Source organism: Pogoniulus pusillus, chromosome 28 (genome assembly GCF_015220805.1).
Source record: "Pogoniulus pusillus isolate bPogPus1 chromosome 28, bPogPus1.pri, whole genome shotgun sequence".
Classification (NCBI taxonomy): Eukaryota; Metazoa; Chordata; class Aves; order Piciformes; family Lybiidae; genus Pogoniulus; species Pogoniulus pusillus.
In genome coordinates this window covers 7,351,794-7,376,743 of record NC_087291.1, presented here as the reverse complement: position 1 = coordinate 7,376,743, position 24,950 = coordinate 7,351,794, and the positions used below count along the sequence as shown (strand labels likewise).

The window sequence follows — 24,950 nt, the reverse complement described above, 5'->3', positions numbered from 1 at the left end:
TCTTGGCTGAACCTCTGTTCTTCTTTAGGACTGAGGTAAGGTTGAGAGGGGCAGGGGGGAAGGTGCAGGGGTGGTTGAGAGCCCCTCCTGGGGACTCAGGTTTCTGGGAGGGGAGTATCACCTTTTACCTTGCATATTCTGTATATAACTATACATATTGTAAATATCTGCTTGTATATTGTGCTAGCTTCATTTATATTCCCAGAGCTGGCTGAGTCTAGTCTGGGTAACTTCTAAAGTGTGGGGGGGCGGGGAACACCCAAACCATCACAGCTTTTCTAACCAGTTCCAACCCATGATTCCTACAAACCCCTAAAAAAAAAAAATTCTACTGTTTATCACTATTTTTGCATGGATACAGTTCTCCACATAACAGCTTTTATTAACAAATAGCAGTCTGACTTTTTTTATTGATGACTATCTTGGCTAAAGTAGACAGGGACAGGAAAGATCTAGCTCAGTTTTGTTATCTGATCTAAAGAACTGTACTTAAAAATTAACTTAAATTTGATCCATACCTCTAGAAAAGTAAAAGTAAACCAAGCTGGCACATTTCTGCTAAGTTTCAACAGAATGCAGTAAGTCATATTTTGAGCAGAAGAGAAGATGAGAGAGTCAGTGGAAGGAAAAAAGATGATGTACCTAAACACCATGTTTACAATGAAGAAAGCATCATGTAATAATAAAGCAGCCTTCATCCACTGACTGCTGAATATGTATTTTGTATAATGAATTTTGTATATTTTGTATATTGAATATTTTGTATAATGAATTAAAAAGACCTATCTGTGACAGCAGTTTCAGTGCAACCACTAGGAAAGTCTGCTCTGAATTGAAAGGTGAGAATCTCTATCATACTTCCAGTGGGAGGACAAACTCAGTAATTCTTAAAGGCTAAATTTAGAACCCTTACTCAGCCAGTAGTAAGGGTTCGGTGCCAACAGAAGTCAGTTTTAAATACTCATCTGTGATAATGTCTGCTTTAAAAGCCTCTTCTATAAAAATGCAGACTCCAATCTCAGTAAAAGGTAATTTTATTCCTCTAAAGCAAATAAACATCTTCGTCATATGCTCACAAAGAGCCTGCAAATCAGAGCAGCACTGAGAATTGACACAGCTTTCTTGTGTGGAACTTCAAGAGATCCTAATGTCAAGGTAAAATGACTGCTACCTCTAGACAGTATTAAACTGCATGATCTGCATTCAGATCAGAAGTATCTTCCAAAGCCACTTAATACAAAATAACACTATACTAACTTGATGCATCAACTTCCACTTCCACTGCAAGTAAACACTGTAGGCCAGTTAGATGAAAGAGACAGCACATCCACACTGACACACAGGTTCATCTGAAATACATAAAGGGAAGGACTCTTTGAAGGGTAAGGATGCAAACAAGCCACTAAATTCTGGCACTACTGCTGAGCCTTAAGATACTTAACTTGCAGTGTCAAGACAGGATTAATATCACCACTATTTCTCCATGAAGTTCATATTACTAACTTTGTGAAATAACTTGTTTACAGTGCAAATGAACATTAACATCCATCAGACAACATCCAAGTACCTAAAAAAACACAAGTGGAGCTGTCTGCCAACAACAGCTACTAAACAGACAGATGTAAAGACACAGTTCAGGAATGCTGCTCTCTCTTCCTCCTCACTGCCTTCCACAAACACGCTCCTTCACACTCCTGCCAAATCTGCACAGCAACAGAATAATGCTTGCCAATTTCTAGAGAGCTGAGCAGACTTATCCATTTAGTGTTTTGTCTGAAGGCCAACAACGCAGTCAGGAGGTACAAGAATACCGCAAAGATTTAATGTGTTGGGTCTTGGAAGATGGAAAGAACAAATAAAGTTTTTTCCAACATACTTCTCCACATATCTAGCAACTGCTCACTTCAAATGTGATTTGTACAGAGCACTCCTCAGCTTTCACAAACATATTATCTACTAGAAGGTTAAGTCTCAGTTTTTATCTCTTCCCTCAGAATAACACTCGATCTTTAAGTGACACTACATACCAAATAACTTGTACTCAGATAAACCATTAACACCAAAAAAGACATCTGTATTCAGACTAGTCAACTATAAGCAATCATATTAACCCAGTCTTGGTATTATCATTTCCCTGAGTGACAAACTCCCCAAAACATTTTGGAATCAAACTTTCCTTTATGTCTTTCTTTGTAGTTATGGCATAAGCAAGAACTTACAGGTAAAACAAATTACAGACATTTCTAAGAGGTAATTAATGCCCTCAGCTAAAAAAATGAGGAGAAAAGGGATTGAAGAGAAGCAAAATCTCCCATTTTATTTGACCTTGAAGTTATGGAGCAAAGCTGAAGGTGGGAAGGTTCAGGCTGGACACAAGGAGCAAGTTGTTCAGCGTGAGAGTGGTGAGAGCCTGGAATGGGTTGCCCAGGGAGGTGGTTGAGGCCCAATCCCTGGAGGTGCTTAAGGCCAGGCTGGATGAGGCTGTGTCCAGCCTGCTCTAGGGTAGGGTGTCCCTGCCCATGGCAGGGAGGTTGGAACTAGACGATCCTTGTGGTCCCTTCCAACCCTAATTGATTCTACAATTCTACATAGATGATGCCCATTTGATAAGTAGAAGACCATGCTGTGCTTAGAAAAGGAGCTGCTAGATATATAAACCACCCACAACATTTTTTTCCCCTGTTTTTTATTCCCAGAATGATAAGCAATCTGACTTTACAAAACAAGGAGTGTTTTAGCTGGGAAGCTGTCATCAATATTGCTTCTGTCATGAAGCCATATCCTGCCTTAGCTTTCAGTTGAAATTAAAAACATGGTTAGTTTTTGCTCCTCATTTCCGTTCATCTTCATGAACTGGAACTCAGGCTATGCTTTCTAGATTGGACACTTACAGTAATTTTCAGAGTGGATTGTAAAAAAAAAATCATTATTTTCCCACACAAAATGGATTTTCTCACCTTCTAATTCTAGAGGGTTTAGAGAAGAATTCAAGAATAGTAACAATCAGCTATGGTTTTGTTTTCAAAACATTGGTTTTATGCTCCTGGCTCCTCTCTGTCCATAAAACAGAAGACTTCCCTTTTCTTGAGTGTGATTAAATACTCAAAGATCAACAGTCAGCAACTTCAGAAATAGACAAATATCATCCACATTCTTCAACTTCTATAAAACCAGAGGAAAGCTCTGTTTATTCTTGACAATGAAATCTTTTATCTCCTCCTCCATTCTCTCTTTTAATTAAGGAAAAAGTAGCAGAACTGCTTAATGGTAACCAGTGTTTCCCCAGTGGAAATAAACCAATGTAGACTGGAGAGATTTGAGTACCTCCATAGAAATGCAACTTTATGAAAGAAGTTAAAATGACCACTGGACACTAGGACATGAAAGTTCAGTTTCCCTAGGTCTAACACAAAAGCATTCCTAAAATAACATGTATTTCTTTAATGCAACAGAGCAAAAAATGAATATTGTACATAGAGCAAAGAAAATCAACTTGTACCAACCAAAGTATACACCAGTGATTGAGACTGCAGACAAAGAGACATGTCCAACATGAAGCCTTACCTCCAGAAACTGGAGCATCCATGAAAACAGCTCCCATTTTTTCAACTGCTTTGGCTAATTCTTTTGAAACGGAAGGGTCTATAGTACTGGAATCTATTAGCAAGGAGCCTTTCTTCACTTTCCTAAAATAAATGTGAAGTGTTATTATTGTTTGTTACACAAGACACCTGCAACTACTACCATGGCATTGTCTTTCCTCAGCATGATAAAGCGGACAGACATTTTTCTGTACTCTAACAAACACAAAGTTTTAAAACACTGAGCAAGAACTGCTCAGTGTGTGTGCTGCTGGGTATGTATATGACATCGTTTTGAATGGCTCAAAACACACTAAAACCTGAACACTAAAAGGATGTTCTTCCTAAATACCATTTTTATTTAAACACTTACACTAAAAGGGTGCAGTAGGAAAACCTGCTATCATGTAGAGTTGAGCAGTGTCTCATATACAGTTTATCTCAGATGCATTCTAAACAGCTGAACTAAATGTTGATACAGATAGAATTCCATGTGTAACCATTTTCTTTCCATATATGTACAATATCTGAAGTTCTTATCAGAACAGCTTGATTGTATTCTTTAAATCATTGCTACAATTAATTCTACATATTCTCCCTGGTCTCAAGTTGTGCCAGGGTAGGTATAGGCTGGATATTAGGAAGAAGTTCTTCACAGAGAGAGTGATTTCCCATTGGAATGGGCTGCCCAGGGAGGTGGTGGAGGCACCGCCCCTGGGGGTGTTCAAGAAAAGACTGGATGAGGCACTTAGTGCCATGGTCTGGTTGACTGGATAGGGCTGGGTGCTAGGTTGGACTGGATGATCTTAGAGGTCTCTTCCAACCTCGTTGATTCTATGATTCTATGATTCTATAAAGATCATAGCTAACACCACAAAAACCCATTGCAGATTTAAAGCAAAGCACGGAGAAAAATGTTCTCTTTTCCCACTGACAGCTAATAAATTTAGACAGAAGAACTGTCCCCCTAATTTTAGAACACAGAAAGCTGTATATGTGTTTTTAAGAATGCAATCAATTTTTAATGCCTCTAACAACAGCAAAAGAGACTATATTTTAATCTTTCTTTCCATTCAATTGCACCATGATTTCAAGTCTGCTGGATCAGCAAACACCATGAACTCAAACAACATAAATTTTCAGGCATAAAAAGGTGAGTAATTCAACACTGCACAGGACAGATTCAGAGCAGCCTCGCTGTAGCTCATGGCCTGTTGGTAGCACGATGAATTTCATGGAATCAAATTACCTAGATAGCTGGAAATAGCCTCTCACTATATACATGCAGTTATGGACCACACTGTAGCTTCAGACTTAAACCCTGCCACATACGGCACTTGTCCCCTTTCACAGAAGGGATGAGCTGCTTCAGCTGCTTTGAACACATGCAAACCAAACCCAGTGTGGCAGACAGAGTAGTACATCATTTCCCTTCATGTTCAGAACAAGGAGCTACTGGGCTCCTTGGTAACACAATGGGATGACTAAGTTAACCCTTGAGCACTCCCAGAACATCAATGTTTTCATCAGCAAAGCTTCAAAATATGACCAAACGAGTCACCAAGGGCCGGGATACAGAGAGTAAGAATTAATCAGTACTGTCAAATTACACTTCCTTGGTTTGGATACAGACAATGACAAACTGCAGCAGCACAGGACTGATTTCCACATCCTCTGTCCCCTCCACTATTTTCTAGGTACTCAGAAGATCAAGTGGCAGCATTCTATCAGTAAGTACAGCCAATCGGTCTTCAAGCACTGTCAGCCCGGATACAATTCTCCCGCAGCTGTTTGCCCAGCTTTGTGGGACTGATCCAATTACCCCTCTTCCCGAAGAGTCTAAGCCATGGATACTTAGCCCTACTTTGGGAGGAATTAAACTAGACATTAAGGGTAGCAAGCGACTATTATTTCCTATGCTGCAAGAATAGAAACCCCTCGCTTCCATTTAATTTTCTTATCACTGCACTTTAATATTGCCTGTAATCAATATCCAAATAGTTATCATTGAGTTTAGACAATCTAATATGCTTTTGTCTTCTGTATGTTTCTTCCCTTACCTTCTTAACCCAGATCGTGGTAAGAAACTACCTGATCTTCAGCAGCCTTAGTCAGCATTCCAAGAGCAGTGCACACATGATGAGAAGAGCCTTTTACATACTATTTATTTCTTAATTTGGCACGTCCAAATATCTCTTAAGTACTCTAATTCTGCAAATCATGGATTCTAGGCTTAGTGGAAATTCCTTCAAAAAAGCTAAACCCACTGTTTCATACTAAACAAACCCTTTGGATATTTTCCTGTGTAATGAACTGGCAATAAGTAGAAATCAATAAAGCCTTGTCAGCTATTCTACATTAATGCACCTTAATGCCATGAGACACAACTGCAACTCTTCAGGACGTTTAAAGGATTTCAAGACACAAAGTATTCGAGCAAATAACTACTGCCAGCAAAATACTCTAGTCATACTTGTCTGTAGTACATGGTGGTGAAAGAAATACTCAACTGAGATGGTAGTTGAGTTGCCTCAAATTCACAGAAATTACTATTCTAAGCAAAATTCAGACTTTAGCCAAAAAAACCATTCAAAAGCGAGCAGAGTTAAACAGATATTGTGGAATTAGAAAAGTCAGTAGTGTCAAAATAGAGGAGAACATCATGTTAAGTGCTCTGACAAAGCAAGAGTGACATACAGCAACACGAGTCATTTGACAATAAAATGCAGCCTTGAGGAATGGGAATTCTCCAAACTACAAAAGATTCTTACTTTAGAATTCCGTTTGCTCCTGTGTAAACTTCTTTCGCATTGGGACTAGAAGGCAACATGGTAATAATTCTGTCTGCTCTTTCTGCTACATCTGCTGGGGATTCCGTTACCTTTTAAAGGAAAACAAAAACCAACAAAACAAACCCCAATTATGTTAGGATTGTACTTCTTGAAACAGCAGTGTCAGGCATGTTTGCTGAGTTTGTTTTCTAGTATTTACAGGTCACCAATCACAACTGAACTATATAAAAGTTTAAAACAGGTGAAGAAATGTCCACTTAACAGAAATGTTAATTAATTTGATCCAGCAACAGAATTTGTTTCTTAAAATTGAAAAGGATCCTATCACTTAAGTTCCTCAAGAGCATCTGTTGATAGGGATGCTTGCATCACATCAACCTATTAATGAATCTTTACTTTACTATAAACCCTGTGCATCTATACAAAATCTCATCCTACAACGCTTCTAAGGGGGGACAACACAAAGGGTCACAAAATCTCACTTTTATTCTCTTGTTCACCATACAGCACTGGAAGACAAGGAGACTCAGGAAAAAAAAAATTAAAAAATATTTAAAGCAGCTCTGAGCCTCCACTCAAAAAAAAATAAGTCAGAAAGTTAACTGAAGTTTCTCACAATATTACAGTTGTGATTTTTAAAGATGAAATTTATCAGCTCGAGCATCCTTCACCAAAATATACAAAGAAGTTTCAAAACATATTCACAGAATCAGTCAGGGTTGGAAGGGACCACAAGGGTCATCTAGCTCCAAACCCCCTGCCATGCCCAGGGACACCCTACCCTAGAGCAGGCTGCCCACAGCCCCATCCAGCCTGGCCTTAAACACCTCCAGGGATGGGGCCTCAACCACCTCCCTGGGCAACCCATTCCAGCCTCTCACCACTCTCATGCTCAACAACTTCCTTCTCACATCCAGCCTGAATCTCCCCAGCTTTGCTGCATTCCCTATAGTCCTGTCACTACCTGATATCCTAAAAGACCCTCCCCATCTTTTTCTGTAGGCCCCCTTCAGATGCTGGAAGGCCACAAGGAGGTCACCTGGGAGCATTCTCTTCTCCAGACTGAACAGCCCCAACTGCCTCAGTCTGTCCTCATAGGAGAGCTGCTGCAGCCCTATGAGCATCCTCATGACCCTTCTCTGGACGTGCTCCAACATGTCCACATCCTTCTTGTAATGGGGGCTCCAGAACTGGATGCAGTACCCCAGGTGGGTTCTCAGCAGAGCAGAGTAGAGGGGGAAAATCACCTCCCTCGACCTGCTGGCCACACTTCTCCTGCTGCAGCTCAGGCTCTGGTTGGCTTTCTGGGCTGCAAGTGCTCACTGCTGAGCTTCTCTTCCACCAGCACCCTCAAGTCCCTCTCCTCAGGGCTGTTCTCCAGCCACTCACTGCCCAGCCTGGATTTGTGCTTGGGATTGCCTCGACCCAGATGTTAGGTACTGGCTGTTAAATCAATATGCATAATTTCTAAGCTATACTACCTTTGTCAGTCCATTTTCAGATACAGTCAGTATGGTATTTGAGATACATAAACAAGTGGAATACTGACAGCTAAAGTAGTACTTTTTATCCCGAAGTGATTTACTACTATGTTTTTTTGTTCCATACTAGTTTTCAATAATCAACTTCTTTTAAAAATGCATTGTTAATGAGCTCACATCTCAGGGAAAAGAACAACAAAACACACAGCTTATTTTTCTAGCCCAAGAGGATCAAATGCAATTTCACTCATTCAGGTAGTTTTACTGGAAGGAATTGGGTTCAAAGCAGGAAGCGAAATGAGCAGAAAGTAGATTTTGTGTGTTGATATGGCTTGCAGTGTTTCTTTTCCAGTTAGAGTTGCTGAAGGTTGAAGAGTAACCTTCACATTATAATGGTCTGCTCTGCTAGATGTATGATATGCCTTTGCTTTTAAACTCTAAGAAAAGTAAACTTTTCTATGCATGTACTACTCAGTGTGAATAAATTACAGATTCCATATCACATAGCTTCAGGGTTAAAGAAATTGCTGCTCAACAACTACCTGAAAAATAGTCTTCTTTCCATAACTTCAACAAATCAACAAACTGATGACCTCGTTTCACAACTCCTTATCTGTTTATAACTACAGGTACTTGTTACAATTTTTGTTAGTTTTCACACAAAATTTTGTAAATATATTCTCTTTTTGTATACAATGTGTTTAGAAGAAAGCATCTTAGGTACAGGTTTGTAAGAAATACTGCATAACACCTCAAAGGAATTCTAGGATACAGCATGAGAAACACTTCAGTAAAAGAAAGGAAGATTAAATATGCAGGTTTTGTTTTGAAAGAGCAAGTTAATACTACACAAAACATCTAGTACATTGTAAAGAGAAACATACACTAGACTAAAGAGCAAGGGCTAGGAGGAATACATGAGGCAATTATAAACAGAAAAGCTTCTTGGTTTTGTTACTTGCTTCCCTGGAGATCAGAGAACATAGCTCTTTGTATATGAATATGACATCTTTATCTTTATTTTTGAGTATCTCTGGTTCAGTTAATTTTAAATACACATCATTAGAGAAGGAGAGAGGAACTATGCAATAGAAACCTGAATTGATAGGTCTTGTTTAAAATTGTTATCTCCAGTATTCTTACAAGTTTTGAAGTTATCAGCTGAAGACTTCCTTGCCCATTTTCATCCCTAAACCAGAATTTAAAAAGCATGCTATAATGGATACACAACTTCCAGACTTCATTAGCCTCATATTTCCACTTAGCTCTGTAGATAGGACATAGCTGGTTTTGAGCTACAGATTGAAAGAATTCTTAGGCAACACAGATATATCGAAGACATAGCACAATAGTCATCTACACAGAAATTAATGTATTCCATCCATGCCTTTCAAAATACTAACATGCCTTTTACATGAATAAAATGTGATAAAAAAAAAATACACAGACTAGACAGTACTTCCACAACCATATAAAGCAAAATCATTTTGCTAAAGTAGAAAAAGAAAAAAAAGAAAGTGGGAATTAAAATGAGATTGTCACTTTTGGCTTTCTGGTAAGGTTAACAGGTATGATTAAGAATCTCAGAGGAAATCTACCTACCTGGTTCAACAGGCAGCACACAAAACTTTATTTATATTTGGGACTTCCTGTCTCAGAAATAAAATTGAATTATTTGAAAGCTATTGAGAAACATTAAGCACTTGAAATCACAAAGAATATGTGTGCAACTTTAAAAAAAACATATCAAATAGTAATTGCTGATTACTAATATAGACTATAATGGCTCAGAGTAACAGCACGACAAGTTCCATAGATGCTCTGATACTTGCCAATTCAAGTCAATTTTTGCAGTGTGCAACTGGACAGAAAAGACTTTTGTTTACATTGGTCATTGATTTATGCCCCTCAACATCTGCATGTGTTTCACTGTTTTTTTTTCTTTACACTTAAAATAAATCAATTGTGCTGTTTTGAGGCCAACTGGACTATTCTAATGACAGAAATTAGATCATTGGCTGTAAAAGAATAATAATGATAAATTCTATATTATTCCTTGGTTTCCTGAAAGGGATAAAAAGTCAAAATGTAAACAAGTTGGGCTGCCCAGGGAGGTGATGGAGTCACCATCCCTGGAGGTGTTCAAGAAAACACTGGATGAAGCACTTAGTGCCATGGTCTAGTTGACTGGAGAGGGCTGGGTGCTAGGTTGGACTGAATGATCTGGGAGGTCTCTTCCAACCTGGTTGATTCTATTGATTCTAAGTTATCCCCCTTTGTTCTGGGATGCTGCTTCCTTTTGCTTCTTTTTTGCTATGCTCTAGTATCTTCCACTAACCTTGGCTATCCAGGTAACAAGTAAGCTTTTCTGGTTGTTTTTGATTTCTGCCTGTGAAGGAAAAGAGAGAGGGAGGAAGAGAGAGGCTTTGAGCCCCTTCTGGGCACCTTCTTTGTCTGGGAGGGAATTTGCATTTCTGTATTATTTCTAATTTGTGTATATTGTAAATACTTGTAAATATATTGTGTATACATGCTTGTAAACTTTGTTTGCTGTAAACACAGCTTCATCTTACTTCCAAGCTGTCTGAGCTGGTCTGGTAAATTTCAATAGCGGAGGGGGGAAGTCTCTCAACCCACTATATCAGTTAACTCTGCTTTTCTTTCTTACTGAACACACTTAAGAAAGCTCTATTTTTATGCTGCATGAGATGACTTCAGTAACTATTTCAAACTTCTAAATCTGAAAAAAAAAATAAGGCTACTGTGTGACACATACACTCTGCTTTGTAAGAAAGTGGTAACTGTGAGGAAGTGGAAAGATAGCAGAGTGAGGGCAGCTGACTTGTTCACAGCACTTGTTTGCAGCCTTGCAGCTTTCTCCAAGCTTCACCTCCAGTGGTTCCATGTGCTCCTGCTCAGCCAGTGTTTCACTTTACTATTCAGCATGAGCAAGCAGGTGGCTGCCTGCTGACACACTACCTCCCACTTCTTTACTTTAGGGACTAAAGAAGAGTCGAAGAATATGCAGACTTAAGATCAAACATCCTTCATCCCCCATATACTTTGGTAGCAGCACTGACCTTAAACAATGGACATTTGACAGCATTTACTGTCTCTTGGGGGGAATCCTTTTTCCTCTGTATCACTCCTGAAACTTTTACTCTACCAGTCAGGCAAAAAAAAAAAAGCCCTTGGAGCCAAATGTTTCCTCCATAGCAGCTTCTACAAGGCCCCCTGGACCCACAAGTTTCCAAGTCCCCCCAAAAAAATGTTGGGGTAGGATTTACACCTATAGATCAAGAAGAGAAAGTTACATTCACATGTTTTCTTTAAGGAAGTTTTATTTGTATTTAAGCCAACCCCATGTATTCTCTTAGTGATTTATGATCTTAAGACATACATTTGGCTTTATTTTTAAGAGCATTACAGATCACCTCTCATATTGTATGTCAAGTCTCAGAGTAGATGCCAAGGATTCTATTACTATGGCAATAAGCTATCCAAATGGGCAGCCATAGCAAAGAGATCCCACTCCAAAACATAAATTAAAAACACAATCAATTGTTCAAAACAGACTTCCTTTCCATTTGCCCAGCCTCTCGCTCAAGACAGATCTAGTTCACACCTGAGGATGTCAGCTGCTTTAACAAAGTAAAACCAGTAGCTAGTCAAGGCAGATGAAAAGCTTACTCTCCTACTTGAGGCAAAAAATCTGTAAGTATTCAAGGAGAGCTGCAATTAATTATCAACAGGTTCACTTTATCATTTTATCTTTTGGGAATCATGATGTTACCTCATTATTCCAAACAGCTACAATTAGCTCAGTTTATAGACTTTGAAGGCACACAGCTCCTCTACATCTACTTACAATTTCCTTGTCTTGCCACTGCTGGAAAATTCCCTCCTATCCTCTACATGGTCACATTAGAATACTACTGTTCATTGTTTTCTCCTTAGTTCAGTACACTCTTTTGTTTCAGTGTTTTATGCATCTATCCACCCACTCACAACTATCTAAACTGATGTAGCTTTAAGTATGTAAAAAACACTCACATATGATTCAGGCACTTAGATGTGGTCCAACCACCCAAAAGAGTGAATGAGTTACTAACAGATTAAAAGCAACAGCACTTACTGGAACAGGGCCAAGATTTTGTAGGGTATACAACAGGAAAGTAAATCTCCTTAATGTGATCAATTTCCTTCCCTCCTTTTTCTTTCCTTCCTCTTCTTTCACCATAACCTTCCTCACCTCCAAGGGAATAAGCACTTAAATAATTGGATTTTTCCCCTGCCCCTGAGGACTGCACCTTGAAGCAGCAGGAAAGCTCACATGTCCCTATAACCCTTACAGCTATGCCAGCAGGAATTTTTAACTAGGGTCATTTATCCTAAAGAGGTCAAAGTAGGAACCAGATGAAAAGCAGCCCACTGGCCATCTAGACCTGGGGGAGGAGGTAAAAGACCTACTCTCACAAAAAGGAGTTAAAAAACAGCTAGAGAGGTCCAACAAGGTAGCAATTCTGGGTAACAGCATGAAAATTACTTAGAGTAGAACTCTCTGCTCCAAGTAAAACTTCTCAGATTCAGATTGTATTCACTATCCTATTCTAGTTCTGGTTGTCATCCTAATAAAGAAAAGAAGCAGAACATGTAATTGCATTGCACTTGAGAACCATTCAACACATACAGTTACTGTCAAAATACAGGAAGTTTTTACTATACCTGAGCACCCAAGTCTTGAAATTCTTTGCAAGCTTCTGGGAATACATCATATGCAATAACTGGATATCCATTTTTTAAGAGGTTTTTTGCCATTGGATTTCCCATGTTACCCAGCCCAATGAATCCAACTGGAGTTTTGGAAGCCATTGTCCTGGAACACACTGATTTCAAAACAATAAATATCAATATACCTGTAGTGTGTAACAACAATGTCACAAAAGCTTGAATGAAATCTGTTTTTATTGTGCTCAGTTTACACTTAGAAGCAGTGAAAATTTGAATCCTACTCTAAACAATGTAAACCATAAACTATAGCTCACATTAGGCCATAAATGATTTTTTCACATATCAAAGAAAAAATAGCTTAAGAAAATGTGTTAAAAAACTACAGTAATAATAAAACTTCAGCAACATCCCTGAAAGCTAAGGTCTGAGAAGAACTCAAGAACAAGCAGTTTTTTCTGCATTTTGTCATGTGTCTAAATCCTAAACTAGATTTGCAAATTAAAACGTTATACATATTTGACAGACTCCTCATCTGTGACTTTGCTTGCAACCTTAGGTATAGCACTCTCTGGAAATTAACTGAGGCTGCTACTTTCTTTCATGCAACCCTTTATAGATAGTAGCTGAACTCTTCTGATCCTGCACTCAGATATAAGCCACTAACCTAAAGGTCAAAGTCTCCATAATAAATCATTGCAAATGCACTGAGCCACGTAATCACAGTTTAAAAGCAAATACTGAAAAGCTGATATCAACTATAGCATAAATACAAAATCATTATGTCTTTACAGGAATAACCCTTGTATTCTATTTGCTGTACTACCAGGATGAAACTACAAAGCATCACATACAGTCTGAGGAAAACACTAGTTTCAGTCAGTTACTTTTTACAATAGTTGGCAAGTATCAAATGCTGGACAGTAAGCAGCATTGCAGGCATTCATCTACTGCAATCACTGCCTCATCACTCTGAACACTCGTAACCCTGGGGCAGCACCATTTGGCAGTGCTGAGATTTCTTTGCCAATTCCATAAAATAATTTCTGCTTTAGGACAAAGGAAAAAGTTGTGCAGAGTAAGTCCTAAGGCATGTGGCAACTAAGCAACCAGAAACAAGGCTAACTACGGAACTGCTCTAACTCTGAGGTGCACATACAGAAAATGTGCCTAAGCTGGATCAAGACTCTAAGAGGTCTCAATGCTTAGCAAAGAATCCTCTCTAGGCCAATAACACTTGATTAATCATTTTAAAGTCTTTCTGACTTTAAGCTCCTTCTTAGCCAGCAATGGTCATGCTCTTTCATCTGCAGCACTATTTTGGAAGTGCCACATTTATTAAATCAGGTTCGCTGAGAGAACTTTGGTTTGAGACAGTTTCCACAGATGCCTGCAGCAATTACACAGTTAGAGAAGTAGCACAGTTTAAAAAAAAAATACACTGGGGAAATGTTTAGTTCAAACTGTGATAAGTCAGGAAAAGGGCACATTGTTTTTTTAAGAAGTGCTACATGTCATACTCATCCTGGAGTATTATCGTAGTTTCTATGAGTCAGTGTTCCCCAGTACACCTCTTATACTAATCTAAAATTGCTCCTTTATTAGTCCAAAGCTTACTGAGGAGGCTCAAGTCCTGGTTTTCAGCATCTGTCTTTCTCTGCCCCTTAGGGTAAGTCGATATTCTTTACCCTGACTTTAGTAAAGCTTTCCCAAAAAAAGCCTCCTCTGGTATCCCCTAAGTCAAATGCTGCTAAAAGGATGAACTGGACTGAACTGCAACACCTCCTGATGAAAGAAATAGTGTCTGGACTGTTGGACTTCAACATGATCAGTGGTTCAAAGACTAGGAACAGTCAGTTATGTGTGATGGGTCAATTTCCTCATGGGTCAATAATGGAGCTGCTGCTGTTCAAAAATGTAATCAATGACTGTGGGATGATCAGACGTAAGAACCCCTCAGCAAGATCATGTCTGACACCAAACTGGGGGGAGTGGCTGAAAAACTGCAGAGCAGGACTATCGTTCAGAAAGACTGGAGAAGTGGCCCTCAAGATGTTCAACAAAGACAAATGCAATGTCCTGTACTTGGGGCAGGAGATGTCACTGCAGGAGGAGGACTGGGTATAGAGGCTGAAGCTTGGCAGAACCTGTGGATTCCCATAGACAAGCTGAGTCTATGTCAGCAGTGCAGCACAGGGTTAACGACATACTGTCATACCAAACATGTCAAAGAAACTGGTGATACCACTCTACATAGCACAATGTACAGGAGATGTGGTCCAACTGCATACAGCCCAGCAGACATCAGACTGATGAGGTGGAGAATATAGGATATGAGCAGAAGCTAAGGTCTTTGCTTAGCTTGGAGAAGCAACAGCTAACTGTAGTCCTCTACTACCTATAGAGTGGGAAGGAAGAATAGATACAGAGCAAAAGAAGCCAAATTCTACACAGAGGTGTACAACAATAACAGGACATAGGGCAACAGCCAAAAGCTGAAGGAAGGAAAATTCCAGTTGGAAATGAGCAAAGAGTCCTGGATGAGAAGAGAAAGGTTATGCACTGGAACAGAACTTTTTTGATTCTTCTTCTCTGTATCAGTGCTAACATCAGAAATTATACTCGACACAGCCCAGAAGACCCATCCACGACCTGTTCAAATCTCATTGACTCCTCTACCATACCTGAGATCTCAGCTACTTATCAATCTGGCTTCCTGCCTCAACAGACATAATCTTGCCTTGATCTTCATGGAAGCATTTGGAACAGAAAAGGTAATTTTGCCCATGCTGCTTTCTGTCACTCCTCCTCTGCATTCTGCCATACTTGTCTCCACCATGTCATATAAGACTGTTCTGCTTTGGCAATCTCTCATGGCTATCATCACATCTTACCAGTAATACATCAATTGGTAATTGGACTGCAATGACAGGCCTATTGCCAAAAAGCTTTTCTACTACTTCTCTAAAGCAGCTCTTCATAATGTAGATATCCATAAAACTGACTCATTCTTTATTATATGGTTTCCTTAACAATTTGCATTTGTCAATATCCCCAGAAGGCACAGCAAGTTAGGCTGGAATACAAGGCAGCATGCTGATTGGTGTTGTTATTGGAATAGTTCTGTGTCACTGTATTCTATTATTCCCCCTTTTGCCTGTCTCTGTTGATTTTCTCCTGTCTTAGCCCATGAACAAGGAATAATTTTCAGTTCTAACTAGAACATACTCAAATCCAGAGGAATTTGGACCTGTTAGAGAAACAGTCCAATTTCCAACTCAGTTTCTTACTTCTTAGTTTAGTTTAACTCTTCACAGTGCAATGTTAAATTGGCCACTTTAAAATTACATCAATTGTTTAACAATTTGGAAAAACCTCCAGATCCCCAGACTCTTCAAGGAAAATCTGCTTACAAGGACTGATGTAATTAGCTCACAGACATACCTGACGGAGTCAGCTTCAGTTACTTTGTGCAAATGCAGATCAGTTGCATTTAGAATCGTGGGATAGTTTTTAATGACTACTTAAGACAGAGGAAGTTTGCCAAACAGAGGATGTTTAAGAAGACTCATTTTCTTAATATCTTCATATTAGATGAAACTCCACAGGTGCTATCATAAAAACTGATGCCCAGCTTGAGAATCTATGCACTGTTTACCGTTTGACACATGGCACAGATTTGGTTTTGAAATAACTCTATAATTCAAACATCTAAGGGTAAATACTCTGTAAACCCACATACATGTGTATGCTTAACTAATCCCATCCATTGTAGAACCATTTGAAGAAACTGTCCCTGTGGTATTCAGTCTGTTTTACTTTGAGCATAAAATCTACCACAGCCTGCTGCAATCGCATGGCTGGAAAAATGCCCAGTTCACATTCATCTTCTAACAGAGGGCTGTTGTGGTAGGTCTGATAGGCCCAAAATAGGCTTATATGTGTCCTGCCTTGCCTAGGCACGTTTTTCTGCTCCAGCAGAGAGGCAAGCGCAGGAAATGGACACAAAGTACCTGGAGCTGCTGAGTCTGGGCTGCCCAGGGTCCTCTTGTGAAAGGTACACACACTTAGCTTGTGCCTGCCTAGTGCAAGGCCTGTGCTTTTCCCAAATTAAGGAAAAGTGAGCCTGTGGCTTTGCCTAATATGGCATGGTTTGGCTAAGTGCCATCCTGATTGGCTATTCTTGTGTCCAAAGGGCAATTAATCTCAGCCCACATTGATCAAAGGAGATACGCAGGTGAACAACCTGCCTTTGCTTCACTGCTTTGCTCCCCTGCTCTCTGCCTGCTCTCTCTGCTGTGCCCAGCCCTGCTGCCATTGCACAATGCCTTAGTGCTTGCCTGCTAAACTCCACTGCCGCCAGTTACCAGGAGCAGACCCTGGATGCCTGCATGCCACTGGCCTGTGTGGCCAGCGTGACATCATGCTGAGACTGCACCACATCTGCCTTCTGCACCTGAAGGTCCTGCCTAGAATCCCTGGACATACACACAGACCATCCAGAAGAAGCCAGAAGACAAGGTCAGAGATTGTCTGCGTCCTGTCCCCAGAAGCCAGGAAGATTCAAGCCTCAACATCCAACAAGCCAGAGTTCCCTGAAAGTATTTGGGCACTGTCTGGACTGTGGCTAGCCCCAGCAAGGGCAATAACAATAATCTGTGAGTAAATGTTCAATGCCTCTTTGTAATTCTCTACTGCCTTCTGCCATAGAGCAGAAAGAGCTTGAGCCCAGCTACTGGGCAAATGGTGTATTTGCCACAAGCGGCATTTGACCACGGGAATAGTCTCTTCCAGTTCAATTAATGTTTCTATATTTTGCTGGTTATATTAGATGTAGATACTATCCATAAAATGTTTCCATAACTGTGTAAGAACCAAATATTATTAAAATTAGTGGTCAAGGGTGGCAGAGTTCTGAATAGCAAAATTAATAAACAATATTAATTGGTGGAAAATATCATCTCGCATCAATTAATTTCCCCTCCCCAACAGGGCAGAACATCAGAAGCAGGAACAACAGAATCTACTTTTAAAACAATCACTGATACCATGTGCAACTAATTCTCCTTCAGTGGAAGCAGAACCAGCAACATAGGTTAATCTATAGATCAAGCTCATCATAAGCAGAACTAGACACAGCTACACTGACTCACAGAACTTGGGCTCTTCCCAGGAGATTCTTCATTATTCTTTTAAGGCAACAGGACTATGATGACTGTACTGATGAATCAACTTGACTCTTTTGCTGTATTGGGGGCTTACAGGCTACACTAATTACAATGTTTTGCTTAGAAAAGTCAGCCCACACTGGAAGCATTTGACCTAATAAAACAAATTTATTTTTCCTTACAGATAATTTCAAAATCAACAAGTTTATGAATCTCTGAATGTCTCTTCTTGAACAAAATACATTCATGAATATAGTAAATTCAGAAATGCACAGTTTGCAATTCTGTCCTTAAAAAATCTGGCCTGTAAATGACCTAAAACTTGTCTTTGCAAGTTTCTATGTAAAGATACTGAAAGCAATTTTCTTTTTGACCTGAGCAATGACAGATACAAGTTTAGATAATGTCACATTTACATTTCATTTTACATTATTTCCCAAAGTAATGATTCTTACATTTAAGAAAGAATTTCAGCCCAAATAGTGCCTTGAATTGACTGCAAATACTCAACTGCACAGAGACTGTAATGCACAGTGCACAGGACATCTCTTTGTATTCAAACAAAAAGGAACTAAGAGACGGATAGGACCACAGACAGCAGAGCTGGGAAAGGTCCAGTATGTCCAGACTGTGCTCTCCCTCAGAGTATAACTGGCCAAGAAGAGGACTGAGAAGCCTGTAACTCTCAAGTAGTAATCTCAACTATATTAAGTTTCTTTTTGCTTTATAAAATCTATTTTTTTAATATTTACCAAAATGTCTAGCTCTTGGGATGGAACCTCTAGCTCCACAGTCAAATGAAACAGACAAATCTGGCACAAGGGATAACAGTCCCATTTGAATTTCCTAATCAGAATGGTTGCAAGTTGTGTTAATACAACAATACAAGTTGTGTTAACAACTCAGAGTTGATGTCTCTGAATCAGTGAATGCGAAGTTCTTTTCCAGCCCAGGAAAAGACTTAACAGGAGCATGGGAAGAATCCCAGAGGAAGCTAAGCTGCTCAAGTTGCTGGTTTTGGTCAGGGCTTTATGAGAAAGTCCAGCTGCACATGAAGCAACTTCACAAGGAGGAAAACATAATGACAATTCAATGAGCTGCTAAAAGAAGGATTTTACCACTGATTTAACATCTTAAAATCTAGTGCGATAGAAGACCTTATCCTTTTTCTCCTTGCTGCTTTGAAATAAAGGACCGGAGAGAGCTTCTGTGTTTTGTGGAGACTTCTTTATGGAAACTCCTAAAACCTCTACTGAACTAGATCCTGAAGGGAACTCAGCAGAGAAACACAGAAGTTAGAGAGAGCAGCTGTACACGGGTAGAATCAGGTCTTTCTGCTCCTGGAAGCTTTGCCAACTGCCCCAGGGTCACAGGCTTTTAAAGGTTATGCAACGATTTTGAGAACTCTGCCAAAACCATAATTTAAGATAATTACAAAACTCTAAATTTGGCCAGCTTTACATTGAAAACATCCTACTTGCTTTTCCTTGCTTCTGCAAAGGTCTGCTGATGAAAAAACAACTTGTTATCTTGTAACAGTCCGAGCCTTCTTACCTAACTTTTCTTATCTATAGCTATAGTTCATTAAATGTTTGCTGATACATTAAAGACAAACACATATAGTAACTACTTTTCATCTAAAACAAATATCAATGTGCAGCTGATCCCTTAAGTAATGTGCTGGACTTCTGAGCAGGTCTTTCTGTCATAATCCTTACTTAGTAATTAATGCTTCTCCACAGCAGAGCATGGAATCATTTTGACAATTCAAATGCAGCTCCTGCATCAACAAAAGTATGATTAACTGAATGGGTCCCTACTACTCATCCAAAACTGTCTGTAATGACATTTTCACTCTCTAGCAGGGTACTGTTGTCTTTGACAAATCTTAAAACATCAAAAAAACCTTCTCAGCCACAGTATCTCATTAACTCCCCTTCTTCTCCCTACAAGTCCCCAGAAAAGACTCCTTCACATTTGCAAAGAAGTATTTTTAAGTGAAGTCACACACAGCCTTGCCATGAAGCACCTCTGCCAGCAACTGCCAGCTGCAGGCCACAGGACTACAGAGTCTTTATCCAACTTGCTGTTATACAAACGTAAATACCCAAGATGATCCTCCAGAATCTGCCCTCAGGTATTTTCCTCCGAGGTGATTCAACAGCCTCTAATATTAACACAGAGAAAAAATAATCCATCATGGGCTGCACCAGCTGCAAAGAGATTGAGTAACTAAGGAATAACCCAAGCTGTGGTGTTGGGACAGCTTGCAGAGTTCCTTCACTAGGATGGCATTTCACTCAGAAAAACAGTTGATGAAATCAATACCCAGAAGACAACTTTTACATTACTCAAACTGAAGAAAAGGATGGAGAACCTGATAAACTCATTAGAGATGGAGAAACTTTAACATATAACTAAGCAGTAGAGCTTAGCAGTTAAGAAGGCTTAATGCACAGACCTTCATCCCCTAAACACTTCTCAAAGTTGAGGACTTTCAGCACAGTCAGTACTAAGTCAGTCAGAGTAAAATGCTGTGGGCAAAATCCTGCTTTATAGAAGTTTCTTGGAAGAGTCACAAATTCTCCTTCAACCACTCAGGTCTTCAGGCACTGATGAACTGCATTTTTCAACTTCAAGGGCCAGTGTAGTGCTTTGGCTACTTCTCACACTCGTGCTCACCACCAAGAAATGAGATCCTTGTCTACATTAAACACAAATATTGGACAACTGATCAAAGCTCTTACAGAAATATCTGACAGTTACTATGCACACAGAGTTCAAAATACTTTGAAAGCTACTGCTTTCAACTGTGGTATCACTAAAGATACCAGGCAGGTCTCATGTACAGTTTTACAGCACACGACCAAGATGCCTGCTGCATCTGAGCTATTATGTAGCACACCAGAGCTGCAAGTGTAAAAGAAATAAATCATGCATCAGTGACAAAGAGGCAGTCAAGCAAAAAAACCACTGAAAGCTAATTTCAAAACCAAGTGTCAAACACTTTTCACTGATCAGTTTAAATTAGGTTTAAGGGGGGATTACCTATTTTAAAAAGTTATTTAAGGTAATATATTCCTTCCACTTTGCTAACTGAAAACTCTTCACCTATTTGTTGTGAGCCTTGTTATTCAGAGTCACACACATGCAGTAGACTGTTATGGAAAGACACTGAAAGGATAACTGAAGGTTTGTCTTCAACTATCTACTTCAGCAGTTAAACTCCTTGGAAATGGCAACGTGATTTTCAGGACTCTGTCAAGGTGAAAAGTCCAGGTCCAGTTCTACAAGCACCTTCCTCCTTCACTTGCACCATCAGGGCATTTACAGGTGTTTGCTTCTTCTGCTGCCCATGAATCAGTCAAACGAGTGAGTGCCTGCGGAGCTGGCACAGGGACAGTGCCGACGAATTTACCTTCGGTTTAAGGGAAACAATCGAATACAGTAATCGAGAGGGTTGGACAACCCAAACCTAGGTTAACAGGTACTGCTAAAACGTCACTGATGACACAAGAAATACTTGCGGGCTGCAACAAATTCCATGAGTGCTGTTTTAAGCAAGTGAGTGAAAACATTTATGGAGAGAAACCACTCTGCTGTTACGCTACAGCCTCGAGTAAGCCGGCAGCAAGAGCCGCTTTGCAGGCACACGCCGTGCCAGCCATGACCGCTCAGCGCTCCCCCGAAGGGCCCCTCACCAGAGCCGCGGTTCCGGGGCCCGCCAGACGCTGGGCTAGCCGTTGGGCTGTGCCCGTCGAGTGCCAAGGGCCCACAGCTGCCAAGGGCAACGCTGCAGCAGCCGAACCCCTGAAAAGGCCCGGCCTTTCCTCGCCGGACAACGACCGCCCGGCGGCCAGAGCAGAGTCGCTCGGGCCGAGAGAAGGGGTAGGTCCTTACCCATCGCCGCGCGGGCGGCACGCACCCGCCCGTGCCAGCGCCACCAGCACGCAGGTCCCCCGCGCACCACAGCCGCGGCCATGCTGCACCCCCACGCCGAGTGACCTCCGGGCAGCCGCGAACCGCCTCGGCACCTCCCCGCCCGCCACCGCCCGCGAGTTGTGTGCGGCAGCTACCACAGCCAATCACAGACGCCCTTTGGCGGCATTCAGCCAATGGGAGCGCAAAGCCTCCTTCCCCACCGCTGATCGACCCCGTGATGGATGGGGCGGCGCCGCTCCCCACGCCCGGAGCCCGGGACTGAGCGGGGCGGGGCGGGGGGCCGGGCAGGCGCTGGGGCAGCTTATTGGGGAAGCGGAGCCGGCGGTAGGGTCGAGGTGATTGTGTCTGGCATCCTGCAGTTCCTTTGTGGGAGGTGTTTCCGTTCAGCCCTCCTCTTCCCCGTGTTTGACCGCTGCGACCTCCTCTTCCTGTGTCGCTGCCGGGGGAGGCGCTCGGCGGAGGTCGGGGGGAGGAGAGAAAGCGGGCGCGGGCTCAGGCGTTTCTTGGGGACGCGGGATTCGTGCCGCGTTTGAGGGTGAAAGTACTCGCAGCATGGCGTAAACGCGTCCTTGGAGTGAGGAAAAAAGTCACCTTACGCTCAGATGGCAAACAAGTGCTACAGTTTCCGACTATCTTCTTCTGGTATGTTGACCCCAGATGGACTCTAGGTACCCACCCAAAGCCACTCTATGGCTCCTCTCAGCTCAGAGAAGATGTGATGAAAGGTTCGCAGGTTGGACATCAGGGCAGGTAGATCACAACAGTCATTGTTTGGGGCAAACCGGACTCAACCTGGGGAAAAATACTACCAATCAGAACAGGATAATGAGAAATAAAAGCTAAATCATAGCTAAAAGTAGCATTTTCTTCATAGCGAGGCTTCAGCACCGTTCCTGCAATGGCCATGTTCATCTCTTGAACCAAGGCAGTGAATTTATTTTCCTGACAGAAAAATACTGCCTTGGATTGTTGGAGGGAAATAAATGCTGGGTACTCTCTAAGTCGTTAGGTTACTCTTGTAAGAGCTTATTTTGTGGCTGTTAAGTAGTATCATTTACAGACTTTTGGGAGAATATAGCCAGTAAGAACAGCTCTCAGGTCTACAGAAGGTCAATATTCACTCAGTTATGTGTTATCACAGAAATAATAAGCTAAATATATATGGCACTTGGCTCTTCTACCAGTGCCATAGTAGATTAATACACATATTTGCTACTATAAAGCAATGGATGATGCACAGTTAAATTAACCCAGCTTGGCATAGAATTCCATGGACAGGAAAGAAGGTTGTGGTTGTGTAGTAGCTTTAGTGTGGCATGTGTGAGTGCTACCACTGAACAGGCTTTATCTCAGAGCTTTCTGCCATTGCCTCTTAGCTGAGCACTCAGATGGAGTAAGACTTGAGAAGTAATAAAATCCATGCAGCAAAGGCAACGTAAAGGCAGACAAACTCAAAGGTATTTAGTAAAACATCTGAACCCCAAGACACTCAGATATACCAATATTTTTATAAGCTACTTTTTCTGTCCTACTGCATTATTTGAACAGTGCCAAGCAAATGAAGCTACCGAGTGGGCTAAGTTTACTTTTCTCCTCAGTGGTGACAAGGTCAACAGTAATCTTAAGTCCAATTTTTGTTGGTATGATAAGAGATGCGATTCCTCACTGAGGCTGCTATGCTAGCAGAAGTCTGTATCAAGGTGCAGTTCAAATAAGGCATTTGGAAGTCATTAAAACTTGAATTTTGCATGTGATCAAACAGAACTTTGAAAACATTGGGATATGGCCTCCAGATCTGATTCCCCAATGCATTACATTTTCAGTCACTGACCCTTTTCCAACTGGCTGTAGACTCCTGTCAAGAACAAAGTTAGAAAAGTGATTAATTTTATTTTTCAAGGATATATGGATCAAGAAGAGCTTAATGCTATATCTGGTGATGTCCTTGCAGTCAGATTTTTAACCCTCATTGCAAGATACAATTTTACCTGCATAGTTGCATCTTTCTGCAGACCTTCATACTCCTCAAGAGGGTTCTATTTGTGTAGATACAAATAAATACCTTGTTTAAAAGGTATATGAGGAAAATTTCTTAAATCAGCACCGTGTCAAATTATGATAAGGGTACCTGGATTTCAGAGCCTGCCCCTGATTTAAAATCTATTGATGCAGGATAATTATGTTCATTAGTTTGTTTGGTTTGGTGGTTTTTTCTCTTAATTTCTATTACTTTTCAGAGGTTTCTTTTTCAGGACATGGAGTTTTATAGTCTGAGTTTATAACTAAGAACAATTTTCACTGCATGTAGCAAGAGCTGCAGGTATATGATACCTGTAAAACCATAGAATCACAGAACCAACCAGGTTGGAAGATGGGACCCTCATTGCAGAGTTGTTTAAATTTTGACATTAACATGACTTAGTGTATCCAAAAGAGATTAAAGTGGATGCCACAGCACATTTAAGACTTGAATCAAAACTTATTGGTAGCCAAGCCTACAGCATTTCATTCCTCCTTGCATTTGCTGTGTTCACTTCTCTGCATTGGAGAGCTTTTATAACATTTGTAAAGTGCAATAAAAGCACAGTGAATCCGTGAATAAATCAGTGAATCAATGAATAAAAGCTCAGGAATCCCTGAGCTGCAAATAGTTGGAGCTGGGAGCACATTCCAGAGAAATATCCCTGCATATTTCCTGTCTGATGGGTCACTGCTGGAGACAGACTACTGGGCTAGAGGGACCTTGAGCCCATCATAGCATGACATTTTTCACGCCTGTGGATATTTGAGTTGAGATTCTCAGGGCAGCATTCATTTCCTAGCTGTGTGCACTTTGCTAGCTAACGAAGTGGAATGTATAACCAGCAATGCAAGTGGTTATTTTTGCCTGTAGAAAAAACCAAACTAACCCTTGTGTAATATGAACTGCTTTATTTTTTTGCTGAGTTGGATGATATATTCTGCAGCAGTCTGTAATTTAGCAATCAACCACGAGCTAAATATATGTGATATTTGAAGTATTGCATATACTTAAGGGGAAGCAAATTGCAGGCTTCTGTGGGAAAGTAGTTCCCTGAGGGAACTCAGAAACATTGTTTAGGTATGAAGACTTAATGTCTGTTTTATCAGAATGATTTGTGCTGTAGTTTGGAAAGTGATTGCATCTCACTGATGCAGCATGTGAATGTTAGAAGAGGCAGGTTACTCAGGGTATCAGTGCAATACGTATTTGTACTAAATGATACCGAGTTCAGTTAA

General features: G+C 40.7%; 2 protein-coding genes across 3 annotated transcripts in view; one reads left to right on the top strand and one right to left on the bottom strand.

Moving 5' to 3' along the window:
- HIBADH (3-hydroxyisobutyrate dehydrogenase) overlaps positions 1 to 22,173 on the bottom strand; it is a 98,901-nt gene extending 76,728 nt beyond the window's left edge. The window contains exons 1-4 of the mRNA XM_064167021.1: positions 21,651 to 22,173; positions 12,580 to 12,740; positions 6,353 to 6,462; positions 3,565 to 3,686 (exon numbers count right to left, since the gene is read on the bottom strand). Coding sequence (XP_064023091.1) covers positions 3,565 to 3,686; positions 6,353 to 6,462; positions 12,580 to 12,740; positions 21,651 to 21,732 — 475 coding nt within the window. The 5' untranslated portion in view covers positions 21,733 to 22,173. The remainder of the gene's footprint in view (positions 1 to 3,564; positions 3,687 to 6,352; positions 6,463 to 12,579; positions 12,741 to 21,650) is intronic.
- A 71-nt stretch (positions 22,174 to 22,244) lies between these two features.
- The window catches only part of TAX1BP1 (Tax1 binding protein 1), a 63,425-nt gene continuing 60,719 nt past the window's right edge, over positions 22,245 to 24,950 (top strand). The window contains exon 1 of one of the 2 annotated variants that reach the window (XM_064167016.1): positions 22,245 to 22,334. The gene's annotated coding sequence lies outside the window, so the exon portion shown is untranslated. The remainder of the gene's footprint in view (positions 22,335 to 24,950) is intronic. The other variant, XM_064167015.1, reaches the window with a different exon arrangement.